The sequence below is a fragment of the Thunnus maccoyii genome, chromosome 20 (genome assembly GCF_910596095.1).
Source record: "Thunnus maccoyii chromosome 20, fThuMac1.1, whole genome shotgun sequence".
Classification (NCBI taxonomy): domain Eukaryota; kingdom Metazoa; phylum Chordata; class Actinopteri; order Scombriformes; family Scombridae; genus Thunnus; species Thunnus maccoyii.
In genome coordinates this window covers 15,773,742-15,796,334 of record NC_056552.1, presented here as the reverse complement: position 1 = coordinate 15,796,334, position 22,593 = coordinate 15,773,742, and the positions used below count along the sequence as shown (strand labels likewise).

At 38.3% G+C, this 22,593-nt stretch overlaps 1 protein-coding gene across 1 annotated transcript; it reads right to left on the bottom strand.

Moving 5' to 3' along the window:
- Nucleotides 1-3,264: 3,264 nt before the first annotated feature.
- LOC121886942 (integrin alpha-M-like) lies at nt 3,265-18,034 on the bottom strand. Its single transcript, XM_042397370.1, has 30 exons — nt 17,796-18,034; nt 15,970-16,072; nt 14,803-14,900; nt 14,273-14,343; nt 14,004-14,118; nt 13,538-13,665; nt 13,276-13,418; nt 12,329-12,479; nt 11,695-11,845; nt 11,334-11,407; nt 10,909-11,029; nt 10,237-10,373; nt 9,985-10,131; nt 9,681-9,896; nt 9,419-9,552; nt 8,996-9,138; nt 8,733-8,884; nt 8,475-8,600; nt 7,585-7,658; nt 7,151-7,292; nt 6,940-7,038; nt 6,772-6,851; nt 6,583-6,666; nt 6,410-6,479; nt 6,201-6,299; nt 5,995-6,075; nt 5,737-5,847; nt 5,526-5,639; nt 5,330-5,440; nt 3,265-5,086 (listed from the first exon to the last, which is right to left on the bottom strand). Exons 1-30 carry the CDS (start codon nt 17,830-17,832, stop codon nt 4,994-4,996), a joined length of 3,405 nt encoding a protein of 1,134 aa, XP_042253304.1. The 5' UTR covers nt 17,833-18,034; the 3' UTR covers nt 3,265-4,993.
- Between the last annotated feature and the right edge of the window lie 4,559 nt (nt 18,035-22,593).

Sequence of the window (22,593 nt, the reverse complement as noted above, 5' to 3'; positions counted from 1 at the left end):
TGCAGTAGTGCAGTGAAAAATCCCTCTGCAGCCCAAGAAGCATTTTCCCAATAGACCACCATTGTAAAAGAGATGTCTGTAAAACTGTTGACAGGACACCTTGAACTGCAAAGAAGGTCAATTATGACTCTTTCTATTATGAACTTTTGATCCATGGAGGTTTTATATTTGTAAAACTTTCCTCATGGCAAGAAAAGCAATTTAAATATTTGTGACATCATCACAATGTAAAGTCTATGGGCCGAGCGGGAACTCGTGGGCAGGGTCAGTGGGGGATCCAGCTCTTATAATACATCCATGGTTTATCTGCAGTCTTGCTGACCTACACAACACACCCACTTCACTACGTGACATGCCCCCCTGATCTCTAAGCCATCAGATCTCAATGCATCCTCAATGCGTCTTGGGTGAGTTCACACCTGTGCTTAGAGCTGTCCACTTGTGATCAGATCACCCAAGACACATGTTAATGCCAGGTGCAAACATGGCCTAACCCTAAACATCTCACTCTTCATGCCCAAACCTAACCAAGTGGGTGTGTCATGTAGTAAAGTGGGTGTGTTGTGTAGATACTGCCAGTCTGTAGATAGACCTACTTGTTCCACTCACGCCCACGCACAGGAGTAGTATTACATTTTTAAAAGATCTGTATTGAATTTCAGAATAACATATAGAGTACATAAAGTGCAACCAGTGCCAAAGTGCAAAACATCCATAAGGTGCATAGAGTTCAGTGCTGTCAGTTCATAAATCCAAAATGATCCAGGGGAAGCGCTGAGATTTATCCAGACTCCTCTTCCTCCTGAGGTCAGCAAGTATCGGTTTAATTACTGTGATGCTTTCGATTACAGTTTGTTGTATTACAGTACAAAATTGTTTTCCACAGTTTTAAACATACAATACATATAATTATCTGTATCAGCTCTGTATGTCTGGATGGCAGTTTATCTTCCATAATACAATACACGGCAGCTTTATACCATAAATCAAAATGTACACCATGTGTCTTTCAGTTTATATGCCCCCCCTCCCCCAACCGGCCGCGCCGCTCCCGCCCCTTCCCCTCCTCAGTCTGTGTTTTACTGGAATAATGACATTTCTGCAGCGTGACGCAGAGCGACTGCTTCCTGCTCTGAGCCCCTAGCTGCGGCATGAAATACAGAAAAGTCGGCTGAACTTCTGCTGTATGTGTCAGTCATAACAGACACATAACAGCGTCTCCTCCTCTACCGCCAGTGTGATCGACTCTCTTGCTGACGGTGGAGCTTAGTAGCCGGCAGGAGAGACGCCCAGCAGAGACGCCCTTTTAGATTTTATAATTGAATTAATTGAACTAATACCAGGACGCACACTTTTTATTTCTCTGACGTTTTCACACCACAAACGATGAACAACAGCATTAAAATACCATTTGAACCCAATGCTGCCAAAAATTTCATTTATAATTTCCACCACAGCCTCCAGATGAATATATAATATCCAGGAATTCACATTACAGACACTACCACTGATTATCCCTGTAACATACTGGCCACAATTTTGCACACCCATACACCAGCCATATACTAGGTTTTGACCTAGTCTAGTTAAATTCTAAACATAGTGACTCAATTACTATACATGATAAATACCAAGACTTGAATATAAAGATACAGTGCACTACTTTACACAGCATCTATAGTTGCCTTATCAAGGGTTATCCTGTCATTGAGTGATATATTTGTTTAAATGTTGCAAAAACAAGGTCTTTCTTTTCACCTTTTTTTCTAAGATGGTCAAAGTTGTATAAACTCTTTGACCATCTGACAAAATATATACTCATGGCCAACAGCTTTAAAATGGTTAACTTCCTTCAATGGATCTGTTGAACCTCAGGCAGACACTTGCAGATGCATATGAATTAATTTTGGAAGCCATTAAATTTCAAAATGTTCTAAAATGACATCATGTTATACTTTTAATGTTACAGTCTTTCAAAAATAAAACAAAAAAACCCAGTAAATGCATAAAAAAAAATAATAATTTTATCATCACCCTCAAATTCTGCTTTTTCTGCTGTGGCCTTTATGGATTCAGGAAAACATTTCAGGGATAAGTGGCTAGAAAATGGAATAGGTCAACCACATGCTTGTCATGATTTTTTAAGGGGGTCAGATGTATGCAGGGTGGGGCAGAGGAGGGTGGAAGGGTCTCTGACACTGGATCCGCTGTGCCACTGCATATTGTGCCTGGGGGATAATGTGCAACCCCAGCACATAAGTGCCTTATGTCGCTGCAACAGTTATAGCTGCAACAACTGCAGTCACACTATCAGGACACCAGCTCATATGATTTTTTTTAGGCTGACAGACATACATAAGACAGGAAAGAGTCAAACCATACAAACAGGATCTCATTTAACCACTTCTCCCACAGTCAAACTAATGTTCTGTCTTACTTCCATCAGTCAGGTTCTCACGTATTCAGAAGACCACATTCTCAAATGTCAAACTTTGCAACCTGAATGTTGTTGAACTTTTGCCCTTGCACCTCTGTATAATTTTGACCCTGAGTATTCCCTATGAAAATGTTACCTATTTATCTCATCCTTTGTCTTCCTCCTCCTTCTACACAGTGTCAAGATGCCTCACGCATTCCCCTTCCTCACTCCTGAGCAGAAGAAGGAGCTCAGCATGGAAATTACAGTGACCAAAATGACCAGTTTAATATTGCAATGCTGCAGCTGGCTAAAACAGTCAGCTACAGTGTGTGTGTAGACATTAGGGGTGTGCCCGAATACAAATACGTTATTTGGCAAAGCACAAATAGTGTTTTTGCTTGTTTTTTTATGAATATTTGTTACATACAAATATTTTAATAATAATTTGTTTTCAGGAAGAAAAAAAATACCAGCACACAGGTCGGTTATATTGCCATCTCAGTCTGTCTCCTCTGCTCTGCTGTATCTATCAGCAGGTCTCAACAAGGGGAGTCACATCCACCTGCTACATGACGTACATTTTCCTAATTTGGAAATGTGGTCTGTCTGCAATGAGGTGGTGAGTAAAGTTTTAGCCCAAGAGCAGCGCAGTCATCTATGATCTGGGAGACTCCAGTTTGAGACCCGGTGTGGGGCCCTCCTTCGTAAGGTAGTTTATTCATGAACACTTATTGTAACAATTTTCTAAAAATTAAAAGCATAATAAAAACAAAAACAGGATTTTTAAGCCTCTTTCCACTTTTATTCGAATACAAATACAAATAATTTTGCTGCTTCAACAAAGATAGATACAAATACAAATACTGGGCTCTCTGCACATCCCTAGTGGACATTAGCAATGCCAGATCTTTCACTGCTGGAAGTCAATGCTGGGTGACAGGCTGGGGTACGGGGAGCAAGAGCACAGGTAAGTTCATATTGTTTGCATGATATGTTTAATTTCAGTAGATCTTCAAGAGTTACTTTGTACTTTGTTCACTGTTTGTATTCACATGAGTAAAAGGGATTTTTTTAGGCACTGACAGAGCTGGCACAAGTCTTTGCGACCTTGAAACTCGAATAACAAATTGTGGGAATGTTTCTAACTCAGGGAACATTTGCACATATAACATGGACAATAAGCAGGTAAAATAATTTTTCCCATCCACCAGTTTCTAAATTTTGTTTTTCATCATGTCAGAAGTTTGTAGATGTTAGTTTTCAGCTTTGGATGATCGATGATCATGTTTCTATCTGTTCTTACATTTGCAGGGTGATCAGGGTGGCCCTCTGCTATGCAAGTCAGATTCATCTTGGTTCCAGGTGGCTGTTGTAACAAAAGGTGGAAGCAAATTTCTCTGTGCAGATGTTCAGATCTTTGCCAAAACTTCAAGATTCGGGTCATTCTTAAAGGAGACAGTGGGCAACATGCCTTCTCCTGCCGCCACAGGAGGAGCAGCAGGTTTCTCCATGTCCTCATTCCTGTCCTTCTTTTTACCCATTACCTCTATGTTCCTGTTGTCAAGCTATTAGGTCTGTTGTCAAAGGGATGCTTGAAGCAATTCATTATTGCACTTAAAAGTCAAGTTGATTGACCACTTTAAACACTCCTCATAAGCCTCACTTAAATTCTGTAAATGCACGTACAGTAACGCAGGTCAAATAGAAGAAAAATGTTGAAGAAAATGTTGCATCATAAAGCCAAAGATGTTTATATTTTTTAACAATAAAGAGATATTTTTCTGTAATATGATGAATTATTTTAAAAGACAATGTCATTTCCAAAATGTTCCACTGAATCCGCTTAAATGCAGGACAACCTTTGTTATTTATGCTCAATACTCATTTATACCTTTGTTTTCTTTCTACATAAAATTGTCATGATCAGCTTTGTATAAGGTCAATTTTCAAAAAAAACTGTAATTTTAATCACACATGAAATAAAAATTGATGAAGCATCAAATATATCTTTTTACATGCATTCAGAACACAACGTTGCACATTTTAAAATGTAATTAAAAACAAGGCAGCTCACATTGTCAGTGAAAGTCATATCAAATACATCTATATACATCAAAATACATAAAATATATCTCAAGCAAGTAAGGTGCTCACTCTTAACGTTCCACCTTATATTTCAGTACTTTTATAGTACATCATGTGATGACACCCAGACTCCAAAGGATTATACTGTATTGAATTATTTTTCACTTAAAATAAAATGTACAAATTAACACATGGTTTGCAAATATTTAATTATAGACCAACAGTAAGCTATTCAGTTCAAAATGTGGATTACAAAATCAGTTTTGAAGCTCTAAAACTCTTGCCACTCTATGTATGCATCACAAGCTCTTTTTCAGGATAATGAAATGAAAGTGGTTGCATAAATATATTTTCCATTGAAATGTGTATTCATGAAAATGGCAACATATTTATATATTTTCTATTTAGCCAGTGTAGATGTTGGAACAGTTTTGGTGTTTTCTGGCTTGTATCAGCTTGTCTGTGGGACATCAACTAACTTCATGTTTGTTACTCTGGTGTGGGTGCGCCTCCCTCAACCCCCTGATCAGCTGTTTGTTCCTCATTAATCATCTCCTTGTATTTACTCTTGAAAAATCCAGCCTGAGAGTACAAAACAAAGGAAGTTAGATAAAAACACTGCAATCCTGCATTAGAGATGCACAATAAAAACATAAAAAGAACCAAACCAAATGAGAGAACAGTGAAAATGTAAAGATGCCGCATTCAGGTATTGTCACTGGGTGTATTTTGTGATAAAGGGTGCCCAATACTAGACCTCAGCTTGTCTTATTGCCTCCATAACGCTGTGTAATAAATTGAAACAGTGCATGTAAAGTATCTCACCTTGTACAGGCCAGCAGTGAGTAAAGCCAGCAGAGCCAACCCTCCCAGAGATCCTCCAACAATCTCTTTGGTGAAGTCTGGTTCAGGATACACTTCTACCTCTGCCACAATCTGAGATGTGCAGTGACAGATTTTGGATCAGATCTCCATTCAGGCTCTTTTCAAACACAAATAAACAAATCCAATGTGTAATTACCTTGTGAATGGGAGGATTGTTATTTGACCGCACTGAAAAGAAGATGTACTGGTTTCTGTCGTACTCCAGACTGGCCGTGCTGGTCAAGAGGAATTTGGCAGAATCAAGTCCAATCTGAGAGAGAAAAACGGGGGAGTCAGACATTTAATTTAATCTTTAGGATTGTTCAGTTTCATTTAAACATTATTATTTTTACACACACATTAGTTACCTGCTTTATCCATTCAGAACTAAGGTTGGCAGAGATTGTGTACTTTTTACCCTCCAGAGTTCCCATGAATCGATTGCACTTGAACACTCTGCAACTGGCTACAGAGCAGTCCTGTGGGTGATTAAAAGGAGGCCTAAATTTATTGTTGGAAACAGGGAAAACGTATGTGTAATGCACTAAAATACCATACATTTCTAAATCTATATATGATTAGATTAAATTCCACCATGTACAGATGGTAGAGCCTCTGATACTTACCACTGACTTATTTTTCTGTATCTGAGCAACAAAATTTGTGACGGTGGGTTTTTCATCTTTGTCTCTTTGGCAGCCTGGAATCTGAAATAGAGCTGATTCATGTCAGTTTAACAGAGAACAAATTCATCCACAAGGCTTTAGTTGCATAAAAACAGCTACATTTGAGACATCTGGGGTTTCAGTAACAATGAGTTCCCACATGTTACCTGCAAACTGCTCGAATCCACCCAGATGTCTTTATCACCGAGCTTTACCGGAACCCTGATCACCACAGTGAAATTCAGTGCTCTGATGTCATTTACAACCTAAGAGGGGAGAAAAGAAAAAGACCTACTGAGCATTAAAGTCAAGTCTGAAAAAAGTTAAATAACCTTTTTTTTAAAAAGTGATATTATGATAGGATAAGATTTTTTACCTTAATTGATTGTTGGACTGGTTTCTGCAAATTACTCTTGCCATAAGTGAAATTGCTGTAGCTGAGGGAACTGAACAGAAACATTGAATGTTTCAAAGACATTAAGCTTTACAATGTCACTTTAAATTATTTTAAAATATTTTTAAACTTATTAAATCACATGGAACACAAACCTTTCAATTGTCATAAAAATGCTGTACTTCACATCAATCCCTCTCATTTTGTAAAGTTCACTTGACTTGGAGTGCTCGTTCCCACTAAGAGAGGTGAAATTAATTGTACACATGAATAACAATAATAATTGTCACATACACACATGTACAGTGATGTGCTTACAGGCCGGAAGATGAACACAACAGTACCTGGTGGCATTTGCAGTGATGAATAACTTCCTGTCAAGTTGACTGTTGCTTTCGATCCCATAGGACACAATGAAGAGCGCCTAACACAAAACGAATGACAGAGATCAGATTGTCTCCTCTCTCGGTTCAGCTGCAGTGAGATGAGATGCTTCTGTACACACTACAAACCTTAGCGTTGCTCTTGAAAATAGGCTTGTCAATAGTGCAGTCTGTCTTTCCCTGAGATAAGTCAGCTCCACTGTCCAAGGAGTTGCACTCAATTCTTCCCTTTATTAAAAAAATAATAATGAATTAAACAAAAGCACACATAATCCACAATCACTGCATAACCTCAGAGAGCAGCTGAGCAGAGTTGAATTGAAACAGACTTGATCCTCACCTGCAGGCCTGTAACCTTCCTGTAGGAGAGCCCAGGTGGGTACGTGAGAATGACATGGCTGTTGTAGGAGTTTTCCTCCCTGTTTTCCACTGACACAGTGACCTCCAGCAGTTCATCAATGCCTACTTTAACCTCTGAGGAACTGATAGATTAGGAGAACATGGAAAAGTGAAGGTAGGAAAAAAAACATTGCACAAAGATGAAATTGTAACAAAGAGAGTCCGGGTGCATGTAACATTAGTCCAGCATATACAAAAAGAGTAACATGCCAAATGCTATGCTTACAGAGTAAAAAATTAAAAGAGCATGTTGGCCAATTTGGGAGTGCAAAGAGAAAAGTTAAACATGTCACCTGCCCACCAATAGTGAATCCACAGATAAAACAGTAGATCCACACACCTAAGTCAGGCTTCACATTTGAAACTCAGTCTCACCTGGTGAAGTTGAAATCCACTTTCAGGTTATCTATACAGTTGTTGTCATTGCCGCAGTTGATCTCAAAAGGTAACTGTTGAAGACAGTATTTAGTAAACCATGTTTGTTCAGAAAGTGTAAGAACAAACGGCCAAGACAGACATGACAAATGAATGGAATTACAATTGAACATTATTCAGAAAGCATGATGACGCCTGAGCATTTCATAGCACTGGAGAGCTCTTCACATAGACCTACTTCACATACATAGTACCTAATGGTCAATCATGTGGTGATATCTGTCATGACCTGGCAACCATGTAATTAATCACAAAAAGTATTGTCAACATGTGACAAACATGAATCAGAAAGTCAAGTTGTTTTTCTTAACTTCACAAACCCTGACCTTTATTGTTCAATCTTCACTTCAGTTAAAATTCTGACAGTCAGTGAAGACCACATGTGAAAAGTATGAATTGAACTGGATCATGTTCCCCATTAGTGTGATTCTTCTGGGCAGATCTGAACACAGTAATCGTACTCAGGTGCAGACCAAAACAACCGCACCGAGACCATTTGAGGATATGGTCTCGGTCCAGTCCCAAACAAACTCTGGAGCGGTTAGTTTGTGGTGGGAACATGATGACGTAGCCAGACATTCTTCAGGAGTTTATTTTGTCTTTATGTTCTTGCTCCCACCCCAGACACATGTAAGCAATGAGAGGAGTGAATGTTCTCTCGTGGCTTGTAGTGATGCTTTTTGGTTGGAAATCAAACCAATGGGAAAATGCACCAAGTTGACCAACTCATCCACTGATTTGGACCAGAGCAAACAAATATAGGTTTGAAAACACCCTCGGTGTGAAATAAAACCGACAAATAAATGAGGGTGTCTTTAAAGATTACTTACAGGATGAAAGGTTGTTGTCTGAGCCTGTTGGGCCAGACTTGGCTTGAGATTTTTGTCAGAAGGCAAACCGTCAAAGGTGAATCGGAGCTCATTGTTAAGTGGATTCAGAGCATCTTCTGGACAGGCCTGTGAGAGGAGGGTACTATTATGAATATCAAGGTAGTGAGGGTTGCTTGTATGAAAAATTATGTTTTTCACAATGAAGCTGTGTGGGTTGTAGTGGGTTTTCCTGATGTTATTAGGTTTTAAACAACTCACCTCAATGTGGAAGCTCACACTGAAGCATTGTTTCTCTAAGCCAAGAGTTATTGATCCACTCTCCTCTCGCTGTTTCTCCGTGATGTAAGCTCGGTTGTTTGGGACCTTACGTGTGGCATCCAGCGTTAAAGTATAGTTAATCGTTGCTCTAGCTGGAACAGATTAGAGTTTAGAGTTTAATTTAAAGGTTACTCATGTACATACATACAAGTATGGATGGACAGTGGGTCTGTGGTTTAGAGACAGTTAAGAGAATCAGTGACCTTTATCTACTGTAGAGTGTCCAGTCATGGTAAAGCAGATTCTAGCTGTGTTGTCCAGTGGTTTTGAGCAGTCTGAGTTTTGAGTTTGGATTTTGTTTGGGTTGAACGTCACCGCAGCATCTACCATTACTATAGGCTTTGATCTGGATATGGACAGAGTAGGAAAATACGTATGAAAATTGTAAAGCAGTATACAATTCAAGCAATGACAACTAGTATATCTTATTTTAGCTGCTTGATACAATCCGCTATTGGTGAACAGTTCTGTCCTAAATTAGTAACAAGAGATTTAAAATTGTGTTACTGCGAAAGGTGGAGACTTCATGGTTATAAACCTTATGGTTGTATGATTACGTTGACACAAATGAACACAAATGGTAGAATTACACTTGAGAGTAACAATGTGTGTCAGGAGCATCTTACCTGAGTAAGACAACTGTTCCCTTTGAACCCACTGCTAAATCAGGCAGATTGTCGTTACTAAGGTCAAAAGACGGCTGACTGATCGACATGCCAAAGAACTTCAAACCTGGCTGGACTTCAGAGGAAGCGATTCTCTACATAAATGAAAATATTTGAATCAATCAAAAATACATTTTGTCTAGATTATATATTAAATACAGTGGCAAACAAAAGGCCATACATATCATTCGAATCCTCTTGTTGCTTCTTTGTTCTCGCTCACCTGTGAGTAAGTAGAATGAATTCTTCCTCCTCCTGTTTCACCGTGGAAGATGTAGATGCTACCTTGACCACCATTCTCCAAAGGTGCTCCAACTGCCAAATCATTGAGACCATCACTGTTAAGGTCAGGCAATACAGCGAGAGAAGACCCAAACCTTCCTTGGTCAGATGCATCCCCTCTCAGTACTAATGGATTATTGAAGCGACACTCAACTCTCTGGTGGAAATAGGAAAAAAGGATGAGAGTCGATGTTTGAATTCTCATTGAAAAAATCCAATAGATTCTGGATAAAACTGTCATTTACCTCATTTGATAAGCTGCAAACATAAACTCGTCCCTCTCTATCACTGTCTATGTACATAGGGGCAGATATGAGGACTAGGTCAGTGTACGTGTCACGATCCACATGCATGGCGCAAACCACTGCACCAAAATATTCACCAATCTGAAACTGTGTAAGCAACAAAAAACAATTAGTAAAGTGAGAAAACAACAACCTTTAATTTAAGATTAAAAAAAATTAATTCTTTACATTGTCTTAATCATGAACACACACCTGCCAAGCAAAGGGATCAATTGTTTGGTTACGACTGTTTTCATTAACTGAAATCACAACTCCTCTGTGTTGATATCTTGGAGCACCAACAATTGTCAGTGTGCCCAACCGCGTTTTGGCGACTGCCATGGAGTAACCTAGAATTAAAGAGTCAAGCTTATTAGTATACAAAGGTTTGGCCAACTAAGGACAAACTGTATCTTTTACTGATTTTTTAAGTGTTAATTACCTAACATCATCATTATCTTTGCTGGGAACAATCTTTAAAATTACACATTTCAGCAAGCTATTAATTACAAATAAGCATTATTTGTTCTTTGTTTGATTTAACATTAAAAAACTTGCTTTGGGTCACCCCCTACACACTTTTCCTTGCAGGATGCTTCTAGTTCAGAATATTCTTTGCTTTTCTTGTGTGCATTTAAATCTGGGGACCATGAGGAGCCTTCACTTTGGTCTTCCCTGAACACATTTTAAAATCATCACAATATCTATACAAGCGTCTTCAGGATTTGTTGATATCTTACTGGCTTTTGCATAACTTTGAATCATAGTTTTCACTCCTTAGTCCTCATTTGTGTTTTTCCTGTTCCTTGTGTTTTCAAAAGATGGGAAGAAGGATTGCAGTACAGCAGTGTAAATACACCATTGTATGTACTGTAATATTCTTACCCAGATAACTGTCAGGTTCCATATTTGAAGGCTCATAGGAGATCCTCTTCTGGCCTGTGCTTGTGTATTGCTGGTAGCCTCCCTTCCACTGGTTGGCACCAACAATACCCATCTGAATCCCCTGCAATTTAGACAGAAATGTATAGAAAATGTGTTTGGCACAAAACATCAGCCAAGGAAAAGGCTAAATGCATCATACATTCATCATCTGGACCTTATATAGCTATATGCTTTTCAGCACCAAGGAGTGACACACAGACGTGTGTGTGTGTGTGTGTGTGTGCATGTGTGTGTGTGTGTGTGTGTGTGTGTGTGTGTGTGTGTGTGTGTGTGTGTGTGTGTGTGTGTGTGTGTGTGTGTGCATCTGTGGGTGTCTGTGTTTCTAAGACTATACTGTCCAGTGACTGTCTGGTGTTTTTAATTACCCCAGGCACATAAGCTGCACTGAATCCCATTTGAGCCATTTCCATTTTCAGTGACTCTCCACCAGTTTGAGATCCTGTAACAGCAACATAAATGAGATGAGTTAGTATACAGATTTGAAATTTGATTGTAGCTCTGAGTTGTAATTCTTAAGTATTTGCCAAGATATTTATGTATTTTTTTGTTAAAACAGTAAGTCTATATTTTCTAATATTGTCCATGTCACTTCTGATGACTGGAAGTTAAGTTTAAAATGACACTTCGTAATAAATGACATAATAATTGTTTACTTTGGAACTATAACAATATCACAATGAAACACAAAAAAGATGTAAAGCTGTCATGATAAGGTTACATATGTACCTTCAATAGAGAAGATTTTGTCCTGCAAATTCTGCCGTATTTGTTCAAGAGCGTCAAAGTTTGATACTTGAAACACGTGATTTGCTGAGGGTTTAGAGGCAATGGTGTCCAGTTCATGTTTTGCTGTGTATTTTGTAAATGCACCCCCCACCTAGGGATGTTGAGAAAACATGTTTGAGGTGTTGTACTGTACAACAAAATCGATTTGTATGCACAAAAGTAAAATATTGGCTCCATTTATATTACTGACGCTCAAATTGATCAACGTCTCTCAAGCATGCAGCATTAAATCGTGTTTTTTCAGTACTGCTAAAGGTTTGTTTGTCAATGCCTGTAAATTTTGGAGTGTAGAAAGTATATAACTATTTTGGATTATTATCATTTTTCAGAAACACAAAAGGCAATTTTCCAGCTCTACCTGAAACTCCTAAATTATGGTTGAGAGTACAATTTGAATTTATATGATCAAAAAAAGAAAGATTGTGCCTTTAATGTGGACAAATAACATTTTGTGACATTTCAGATTATAGGTAGCTGCTGTCACCTGAGCTGTATGTGATGTGTTAGTCAGATGTGCTTTAACTTTTTAACATGTTAACACAACACATATTTATACAGTAGAAATGCAACTTACCCCAATAGCAAATCGAACAATCTTTTTCTTTTCAGCTGAATTTACTGCATTTTGCAAATCATTCCGGTCATGAGATTCTCCATCTGTAATGACTATTAAAATCTTCTTCACATCTGACCTGGAGCCTCTGCTTGCCGAGAAGACATAGTTGCTGTCAAAAGAAAAATCTACTTTTAATACATGTTCTTGTGGTACATTTTTAATGAAAGAAAATTAAATGTCTTTATAGGTTAAAAAATAAAAGGTTGTCACTTACCTCAGTAGCATCAAGCCATGCAAATAGTTTTGGTTTTATTTGTACAAGCTTTGAGATGTCTCTCTGAGATTTCTGAGTGACATGGACATTGTTTCTGAAAACATGTTGCTGGTGAATTTTTAACTTTTTAGTGCTATGAGCACAGAAAACAAAATCCCATACACTCTCCATTGAGGCAGAAATATCAGAACCTAGGCAAATAAAACCAAAACTCTCATGGCTTAATACCACTAGTTGTGCCATTTAATTGCTGTCTTGTTGCCGCTCAACAGTGTGCAGGCAAAAGAACCCCTCAGGTGTCCAAACCCCAATTTAATATTTCCCAGATTAACCAATAAATATAATAGTGAGTGGTGTGAGATGTACTTTAAGTACTGTAAGTACTGTACTTCTAAAAAATTATTTTTCTGTATAATGTGTTGAGCTGATTTTAAATTACACCATTATATGTTGTGTTATAATTAAATTGGTAACAGTAGATTTTGGAGTCTATATTTATAGAAATGTTTTGAAAAAGTTTTGAAAGCCAGTTTAGATGTAATGCTGCTGATTTGTATCAAACTTGGCATGACTGCTGAAAATCAATATGAACAACATATCATAACACGATAGGAAAACTCTAAAATCAAAGAAAAACACATTGTTAACTTCTGAGGATGGTGTCACACATTAGCATCATGAAGGCACTTACACAACGTGTTTGATGGCTTTAGCTGTGTAAGTGGTTCCACGTCTCTGTGTTATTCCATCAATTTGAGAATTCCAGTTATTAGTATCAAAAGTGTCAAAGTAGTAATGGATGGTGGGATTTGTGGAGAACTGGGCAATGGCAAACTGGAAAAAAGAAGAAAAAATGGGAATATGTATGGATATAAATGGAGATATGTATTCAACAGTCAAATAATCAAACAAGTTACATGGAGGGCTGAGGTATATTTTGAGTACAATCCTACCTTTGTATCCTGTCCCTGGAATGATCTGACCAGATTTTTCACAAAAGTCTTCATTCTATCAAAATCCTGTGAATGTACGCTACCTGAGCCATCCAACAGAAATGCAATTTCTGCTTGGGTTCGACACTCTGTCAAAAAGGAGAAATACATCTGGATAATTATATACAGTTTCCTCTTAAGCACAGCGATTTAAAACATTTATGTCATCCTGTTGTGAACATTACACATTGCTATATTGTCTGTCTGCTTGTTCCAGTGCTCAGGCATACTGTTGTGCTGATCACTCCAGAAAAGCCTCTTGGCAATGTGAAGCAGTATAATACAAATAATCCAATGCTCAGATTTCTACCAATATGCATGTTGCGTTGTGTGTATGAAGTGATAAGTGTGTGCAGTGGTGCTCAAATATTACTAGACCTTTTTTATCACTAACTTTGAGATTGTAAAAAAAACTCAACCTGTGTACCTTCAGAAGAAGAAGGCACAGAGTATTCAACATGATCATAACTGGATAACTGCAAGCACACACCACTATACAGCGTGATACTTTTGCAGTCCTTTGGGATGGTCGGACCACATGCCTGAAAAGAGATAAGGCCAAGTCCTGATTAATAGATGATTATTTTACTGTTCTCTTTTCTGTTTTCAAGCTGAAAAAAATGGATTTGGTAAAGATACAAACCTCTGCATTTTTATCATCAATGACATGTAAATCTTTGCACTTTACCAACTTACCAGAGTGTTTTTTGTGGTGGGATCACTTGTCATTGTCAAACCAAGGGACATGTTGACTGCAAATTCTGGCACTGCATAAAAACATCAGCCATCAGTTATGTTAAAATCATCAAGATACAAAGCAACTACATTCTAAGTGACCAAACCACAGCCACCACTAGTAAAATATTTCCCTATCTGATCTGATGATCTGATAACTATTACAACATTACCCAGTCAAGACTGTACAGCAGTGTCTCACAACTTTGCATATTTTATACTTATATAACCAATTTCCAACAAAATGGAATACAATCTCCATCTTAACAAGTCATTTTGTCAATTATTGAGTCCAAAAATTTTTAAAAACAAAAGGAACTGTTATGGGAACAAGTAAAATAACTTTATTTTATTCAGTCAGTTGGCAAGTAAGCCAGTAAGGATAAAGAAAGATGCCTCAGTATCTGTCTTACAAATCCCCTGAAACAATATTTATCAGATGACAAAAGCTAAAGAATCAATAAAGCATTTTGAAATGAGTAGTTGTTTACCTCGTACTGATACTTCCCTGCAGGATTCGGTGGAGCACTTAAATATTTTCCCTCTCTGACTCTCTGAATATTGTGCAAGGGGGGCACTGACCAGCAAACTGAGGAAATAAAACCCAACAATCAGGTGAGAGCGCCTGTTCAGGGAGTACAGTGTAGCTAAATAAATCCCACATTTTTGCTATTAAGCAATGCTGCATGCTTATGACTTCATTACTGTGAAACTGGCATATGACAGAGATGCGGGCTGGAAAAAACCCTATCATAGCAAATCTGAAGCAGCATGTGCAAATTTCCCTGCTCTTCCTCACCATCGGGCAGTCTAGGCACGATTATCAAACGGACCCAAAGGACTGTAACGTCACTTGACATGTTCAACTCACAAATTCAGCCGTCGTTCCTGAGAAAGTTTGAGTGAATGTGTGCTAAACAGTCATCAGTGATTTCTCTATTGTGCCTGAATTAAACTGTAAGTGTTAACTTATGCATCACTACACATTATTGATAATTATGTTAATATCAGACTGGTTAAAAAATAGCTTACAAATATATACGGTTCATTAATAGACTGTTTCAGTAGTATTAGTGTTTTAAGATCTCTAGTTAAGAACTTATATTCTCTGTTCTGAATGTAATTTCAAGTAGATTGTCACAAATAGGTGGTGTGACTAGCCAGTAAAGTAAATGTTCAATGTAAACGTCGCTTGTTGTGCATTCCCTTTATGCTGCTCTCAGCGTCGATATACAACAGTGTGCTGTAAATCCCTAGTTGCGGTCGAGAGAGACCCCTTGTGGTCATTTCGAGTACTGCTTATACAATGGTGAAGCTGACTGTTTGCAGCAGAGTAAGCTATTATGGTAGTTATTTTCTTGATTATCCAGAACAGTTTGAACCCAATTATATATTTGTTGTTGCTTATGTTCCTTCAGATAACCACAACTTCAAAACTTGATGATTGGCTGTTTATCCATACTGGATACAGCACTCAGTGTACACATCTGCTTTTACTCATGTGGGACATTATTAAAGATCGTTGACTGAACTCCTGGATTGCCGCAGTTTTTCTGACAGAAGACTAAGGCCAGACCTGTGTATGCCAGCATTCAATCTAACTATATATTTCACACAGCAGATACAGTTACTGTAGACCCATGATCAACCACACTTACTCTGATTGTCTTTGTACCACCTGGTATCCAAAACCTGCAGCAGAGTTACTCAGGGACTTCCAAGCCACAGGATCAATATTGAAACAAAGTGCAGCTTTTAAGACTGAGGAACAAAGAAGGAAGAACCACACAATTTATCTGATTTAAAGCCATCATGTGTACCGTTATAGTATCTTTCAAATTATTCTCATGTTTTTATGTGCAGGAAAAGGAGACAGTCCTGGTGAAAATCTGCACAGTCTGTGTTGCTTTCAGTTTATACAGTATATGAGGTGTAGTGTATGAAGTGTTGTCTTTTTTATACAACCACTGGCAGGTGCCAAAGTCAGATTGTTTTTTAAATTATAAACATAGTGGATGTGAACAAATTACTCTACATGACAAATACTAAGACTTGAATGTAAAAATACAGTACACTACTTTACACAGTATCTATATTTGCCATCACAGGGGATATCCTGTCTTTTGTTTAAATGCTGCAAAAATAAGATCTTACTTTTGACCTTTTGAGGTTTTCTAAAAACATGAGGTTCTAAGAATGGTCCAAGTTATATAAACTCTTTGACCACCTGACAAAGTATATACTCATGGCCAACAGCTTTAAAATGGTTAACTTCCCTTAATGGATCTGTTGAACCTCAGGCAGACACTTGCAGATTGATATGAATAGATTTTGTTAGCCATTATATTACAAAATGTTCCAAAATTGCATCATGTTATACTTTTAATGTCACAGTCTTTCAAAATAAAACAAAAAACCCAGTAAATGCACAAAACAATAATAATAATTTTATCATCATCCTCAGGTTCTGCTTTTTCTGCTGTGGCTTCAAGAAGACAATCACAGAAAATACTATATTGTAAATTTTATTTGTTAATGTTAACCTGCTCCATCATTTAGTTAATGTCATCCAATTCTGTTGTGTTTTTACACAGTCTCAATCGTACTGTAATATATATCAAACTGAAATAAACCACCACTAGCAGAAAATATCATAAAGGGGGTAGCAGGAAGTTTGTTACTGCCGTCCCACATAGCATTTACATCAGCTTCCTTCTGATAAGTGAGATATATGTAAGATGTGTTGTGTTGGTGTCTGATATGTTTCACAGGTTGTATACATTCAGCAGATATGATCATGTTAACTTTCGAGAGCTGAGTAATGTCTGTTGCAGTATTAACAATTCAATTTGAATTCAAACATAATTTAATAATTTAGGATGTCTGTGTTTATGTGTCAGCCCTCTGAAAAACAATGCCTTCAGTCCACCTTGCAAGCCTGCACAGGATAAGTGGGTATATATAAGAAATTAATGGATGAATTTAAAATAATTGAGGCTCTTATAATCAGTTAGACAAGACACAGGTGGGGGACAATGAACCAGTATTTAGTTTTATAATTAGTGGCACTGTGTGGCTATTTATAAAAAAAAAAATTAGATGATTGCGCAGTATTGGTGAAGCTATTTTTAAGACTGAGTTGGTCACATACTGAGGCAGGAAGTTTGACTCACAAAGGATGAACCATAGATGTAAAAATGATAATTTTAATGTTTTTTCTAGATATTATGGAGAAATAGTGATTACAGTGATAGATAGTGATTACAGTTATTGATCTATTATTCTTTGTGTTTTTTAAAATAAAACGATAATTTATGATTATAAAAGTTATTATGATTACAGTATGTTATAGAAACATAGCTGCTCAAGATGTATATAAAATAAGATATTAAATGAAATGGCAGGATCCTATTTTCACTACCGGCACAAAAACTCATAAAGGGACAATGAAAAACAAAATCAGGATGTACAAATTTTGTCTTACCTGACAAGAATAATGTGGTAGATATTATCCAGTCCATTGTGTTACTCCCATGAAAAATACTAAAAGTATGACTTATTCTCTGAGTTGTACAAATTAAACTATGAAAACTATTTCTACTAATGAAGCTATGAAGGAGGGAGACGTTGAAAGCAAAATGCAGAAATGGTATGGTGACTGACAAGACAAGTCAGTTAGAGGAACTTTTATGTAGGAGGGGTTATTCACACTTTACACTATACACTTTCTGTTGTACATGAGCACATTGTGTGTATATATATATGTGTGTGTGTGTGTGTGTGTGTGTCACCTATCTAACACTTCTAAGAAGTAGAGGCAAATTTTTTTCAAGTTAGTTTCAGGGCAACTAGATTAAACCCAGAATGATGTTTTGGGTACTGATGCTCATTCTGATGTAAGTCTGATAAATAATGATTAAAATAATAAATAGCAAAATAAAACATTACCACAGCCCTTGTTGGCAGGTATGGCAACACATTTGTCACTGAGAAAAATAAGACGATGTTGGACACCAATGTGAGGAGGTTAAATTTCATATTACAAACAACCTAGTTTGATTAGTTTGTTCAGGCAGACAAACGCCCCCAAAGGCACTGTTTAGACAAGCCTTCTCGTGAAGAAAAAAATCTAAAAATAAAAAGATGCATTTCTCCTTTTCTGCTGGACTTCCTCTGCACTCTGATCCCATCTGTGCGTCAGAAATCTTTGTAGTGTGTCATATAGAGGCAGACACCATGAGTTGGTAGAACATAATTGGATTCAATATCTGATTGATAACTTTGTGTCTATTGTTGTCTGTTTATTCATAGTTTTGATATTTAAAACATTAGAGATGTTTTTTGGAGGTACTTACTGTATGTACAATGACTCTAAAGTTTTATATTATGGTGCCACAGGTTTTTCACCTATCTAAGGAAACAAACAGCAGTCTGCCATATTAAAATCTCATTCTTTTTGATTAAATCAGTTTCATCACAACTTCACCTGGAAAAAAGTTTTTTTTTTCTTCTTCTTCTTCTCATCACAACTCTGCACACTGTCTCATTTAGACTACAGCCTGTGTTCAGAAAATTCATTCATTCTCTTTTCCTGCTACTTCTCACTCCAAATGTTCTGACCATATATAGTGCAAATTTTCTGAGCCTCTCTCTGTAAGAAGCTGATTTATAAGGCATTATGGACCATGACAGTGTGCTTGTGCAACCTTTGCCGAGTCACAAAATGGCTTTGAGGAAATAGATCTGCGTGTTCACTCTGGCGAGCCTTTTATCTGCAAGAAAGTCACACTTAGATCGGACCAACCTCTTTGTTGAGCTGCAGATGTTGTCAAAGTAGTTTAATATATAAGAGCAGCCTATTATTTAATCCTATATGTTTTTAAATGTCATATACAGTATTGATTTACCTACAATAAAATGTGTGAGCCTCCACATAATTCATTGTTTTTGTGGCAGTGATTTAAATATGGGTTTTGTTATTTGTATAATATCTATTTTAACTCATTAATAGTTATCACACATTTGGAGATCTTTTATGTAACATAATAAAGTAAGCTACTGGTTAACATGGAAACTTCACTACTTTTACTATAACTTTTTATGTTTTCCTTTAATAGATGAACATATCAGCATCCAAAAGCTTTCCCTTTTAATTAGCATTAATATTTGTAATTTAGATGATTTTTCTCTTAGAAAAACTATTGTTAAAGAAGTTATTGTCCTGGGCAATATATTCCATCTATACATACTAAGTTATTTTATTAATTTTCTTGGTGCATTGAGATTTATTTGAACATTTATAGAGGGCTTTGACATTTAATCTTTGTCATTATGTATCTTTCTTTCACATACCATATCATAATTTATTAATCAAAGTTCAGTTTCGTTTTTGTGATTACTTTAATTTAAAGACAGTTGTATTTAATTGGAAAACGAATGCTGAATCACCTCTAACCTTCACGACTCCAAGAGCAGGAAACGAAGGTTATGATATTGTAACCCCAGTTCTATACACACAGGCAGAGCCCTCTAGTGGACTCTATGCGTAATAATCTCTTCCTATCACTCGCACGCAATCACCCACTGAAATTTGCTTGTATGTAGCCGGCCAATCAAGACGCGCCTGCCGATTGTGTGTCTTGCACACTATATAAGCAGTCCATAGGTTGAGGGCTCCGCCTGTGCTTATAGAACTAGGGTTACAACATCGTAACCTTCATTCTATCTCACACAGGCTCCACCCTCTATTGGACTCTATGGGTACAGTAGGCTGAGCCTGATGAATGTCTTCAGTGTGCCTCACTGAGCCCCTCCTACCGCTTTATAATCTAGCTGCTTAAGCGGAGCAGTAGGGGGCCCAACCCAGTCCAGTTAATATGGACCTGAGCTGGGTGAAAACATGGCCTAACCTCACAGGGGTCATAGGTCATACACCAAACACTCCGTCCACCCCATTTCCTGAGTCATCTTGGATCACAGGAGAATGCAGGCATATAATTGCCCAGAGGAGATCAGGTGCACCACAGCTGACACTCACACCACCCTTTTCACAAACCGGACCTTGAAAAGGAGCCCGGATTGTCTAAGAGGTAGAACCTTATGAACAGACAAAGCATAGACCAGGACACGGCCGTGCATATGTCCTCGACACTGAACACTGAACAAGGCCGTTGACGCTGCCATGGCATGTGTGTGTCCTTACTCATCTGCCTGTAAGCTTGGGAGATGCACTCTCAAAGCCAACTAGCTAGGCGCTTCTTGGATAGGGCTTTACAAGCCACTCCCTCTCCATAAGCACACAAACAGTTGTTCAGTGCACTGAAAGGGAGATGTGTGTTCAACATAACATGCCAACGCACATACTGGCCACAGGAGGTACAGTCCCCACAGGGTGGAGGACAAAATGCCTCTATCTGAATAGTTTTTGACCTTCAGCGGGGGACTGCACTCCACGGTCGTGTGCGGGCCGGTGCTGCAGAGTCTCCGTTGAAGTGGTTGAAGCAGCGGGTGTTGATGGTGCTCATGCCCTCTTTCTCGCTGTGATGTTGCGGCAATGCACCTCGCCACACACCCAGCCAGAATATTTTCTCAAAATAGTCCAGTGTGTCTCTGTCCTGCATGAGCGGAGGCTGCGGTTTTCTGCTCGCTGCCCAGCCCATCGAGTGGGGAATCAGTAGGGCCTCAAGGGCCTCTTTCAGGGGGGGCAAACTGGAACAACTTGACTCTGTGTGGCCCTGCACTCTCAGGAAGGAAACCAGTCCCGCGACTGGTGTCTTTGTTTTCAGCAGCTCCTTCCAGGACACTTCCACACACTGACAGATGTCCGGGAGAGGAAGCAAAACGAAGGCAGGTTGAGCCGGATGAGATCGATCTCGAGCTCCGGTTCGCTCTCATCACAGCAGAGTGAGACATAATAACACTCCAGTTTTCCTCAGGTTGACTCAGGAGGTCCAATGGTGAACAGGCAAGGCTCCATCTGGGTCCAGTCTGGAATTGTTAGTTTTGGTTTTGGCTGTGCTCGGCCCAATCTGCCGGGAGTCTCTGCCGAGTGTCCAGTTCAACTCCTTGATCAACTCCTTCATCACATCTGATAAGCCAGGCTTTGTCCAGTTCACCTCCAGTGGGCTGGATGCTGACAGCAGCTACATGTGTCCTCACCTTCTAGCTTCACCAACAACAAGACCAAGTACACCTACCCAAATTGTAACTAGTCCGGCAAGTGAGTGTCTTTTATCAGCTCGAAAATAATTCTTTGAAGGTGAATTTTCCATCTTTTACTTTGTTCTTGTGCATGTGTATTTTTTTGTCTCTAATTTCCTGCATTTTCTCATAAACGGTCAGTGTGTGGTCTTGTTCCTATGAACAGTCATGCAGTAGGTGATGGTGGTGTTGTACCTGGGGGAATGTGGCCCCGGATTGTGAGTCTCCACAAAAATGGGGCCTACATTTGTGGAGGAACCCTCATTGCTGACAACTTTGTCCTCACTTATGCCCAGTGCTTCTTTGCATAAATATACAGGATCTTTGTATTCTATATTTATATAAGACATTAATAAATGGACATTTATTTCTAAGGGTGCCATTTATGCTCCCTAGAGCCCCAATCCAACTGTCGGGGGGAGTGTGTTTCTGGACCCATGACTAGTGGATGACTCAGAAGAGTTTGAGATTTCTCAGGTCTTTGTGGAAATTACAGTGACCGAAATGACTAGTTCTAATATTGCATGCTGCAGCTGGCTAAAACAGTCAGCTACAGTGTGTGTGTAGACATTAGGGGTGTGCCCGAATACAAATACGTTATTCGGCAAAGCACAAATAGTGTTTATTTTTAATGAATATTTGTTTCATACAAATATTTTAAAAATAATTTGTTTTCGGGAAGAAAAAAAAACATCAAATACCAGCACACAGGTCAGTTATATTGCTATCTCAGTCTCTCTCCTCTGCTCTGCTGTATCTATCAGCAGGTCTCAACAAGGGGAGTCACATCCACCTGCTACATGACGTACATTTTCCTAATTTGTAAATGTGGTCTGTCTGCAATGAGGTGGTGAGTAAAGTTTTAGCCCAGGAGCAGCGCAGTCATCTATGATCTGGGAGACTCCAGTTTGAGACCCGGTGTGGGGCCCTCCTTCATAAGGTAGTTTATTCATGAACACTTATTGTAACACTTTAATTTTCTAAAATTTAAAAGCATAATAAAAACAAAAACAGGATTTTTAAGCCTCTTTCCACTTTTATTTGAATACAAATACAAATAATTTTGCTGCTTCAACAAATAT

Bases quoted from the DNA above. Each gene is read 5' to 3' on its own strand.
- LOC121886942 (XM_042397370.1), bottom strand. From the start codon at position 17,832: ATGGACTGGATAATATCTACCACATTATTCTTGTCAG. The intron at 13,666-14,003 runs GTACACAGGTTG...CCTTTTTGACAG, and splicing joins TGTGCCTTCTTCTTCTGAAG to AGTGTCGAACCCAAGCAGAA. The intron at 8,885-8,995 runs GTCACTGATTCT...AATCTGTTCCAG, and splicing joins ACACTCTACAGTAGATAAAG to CTAGAGCAACGATTAACTAT.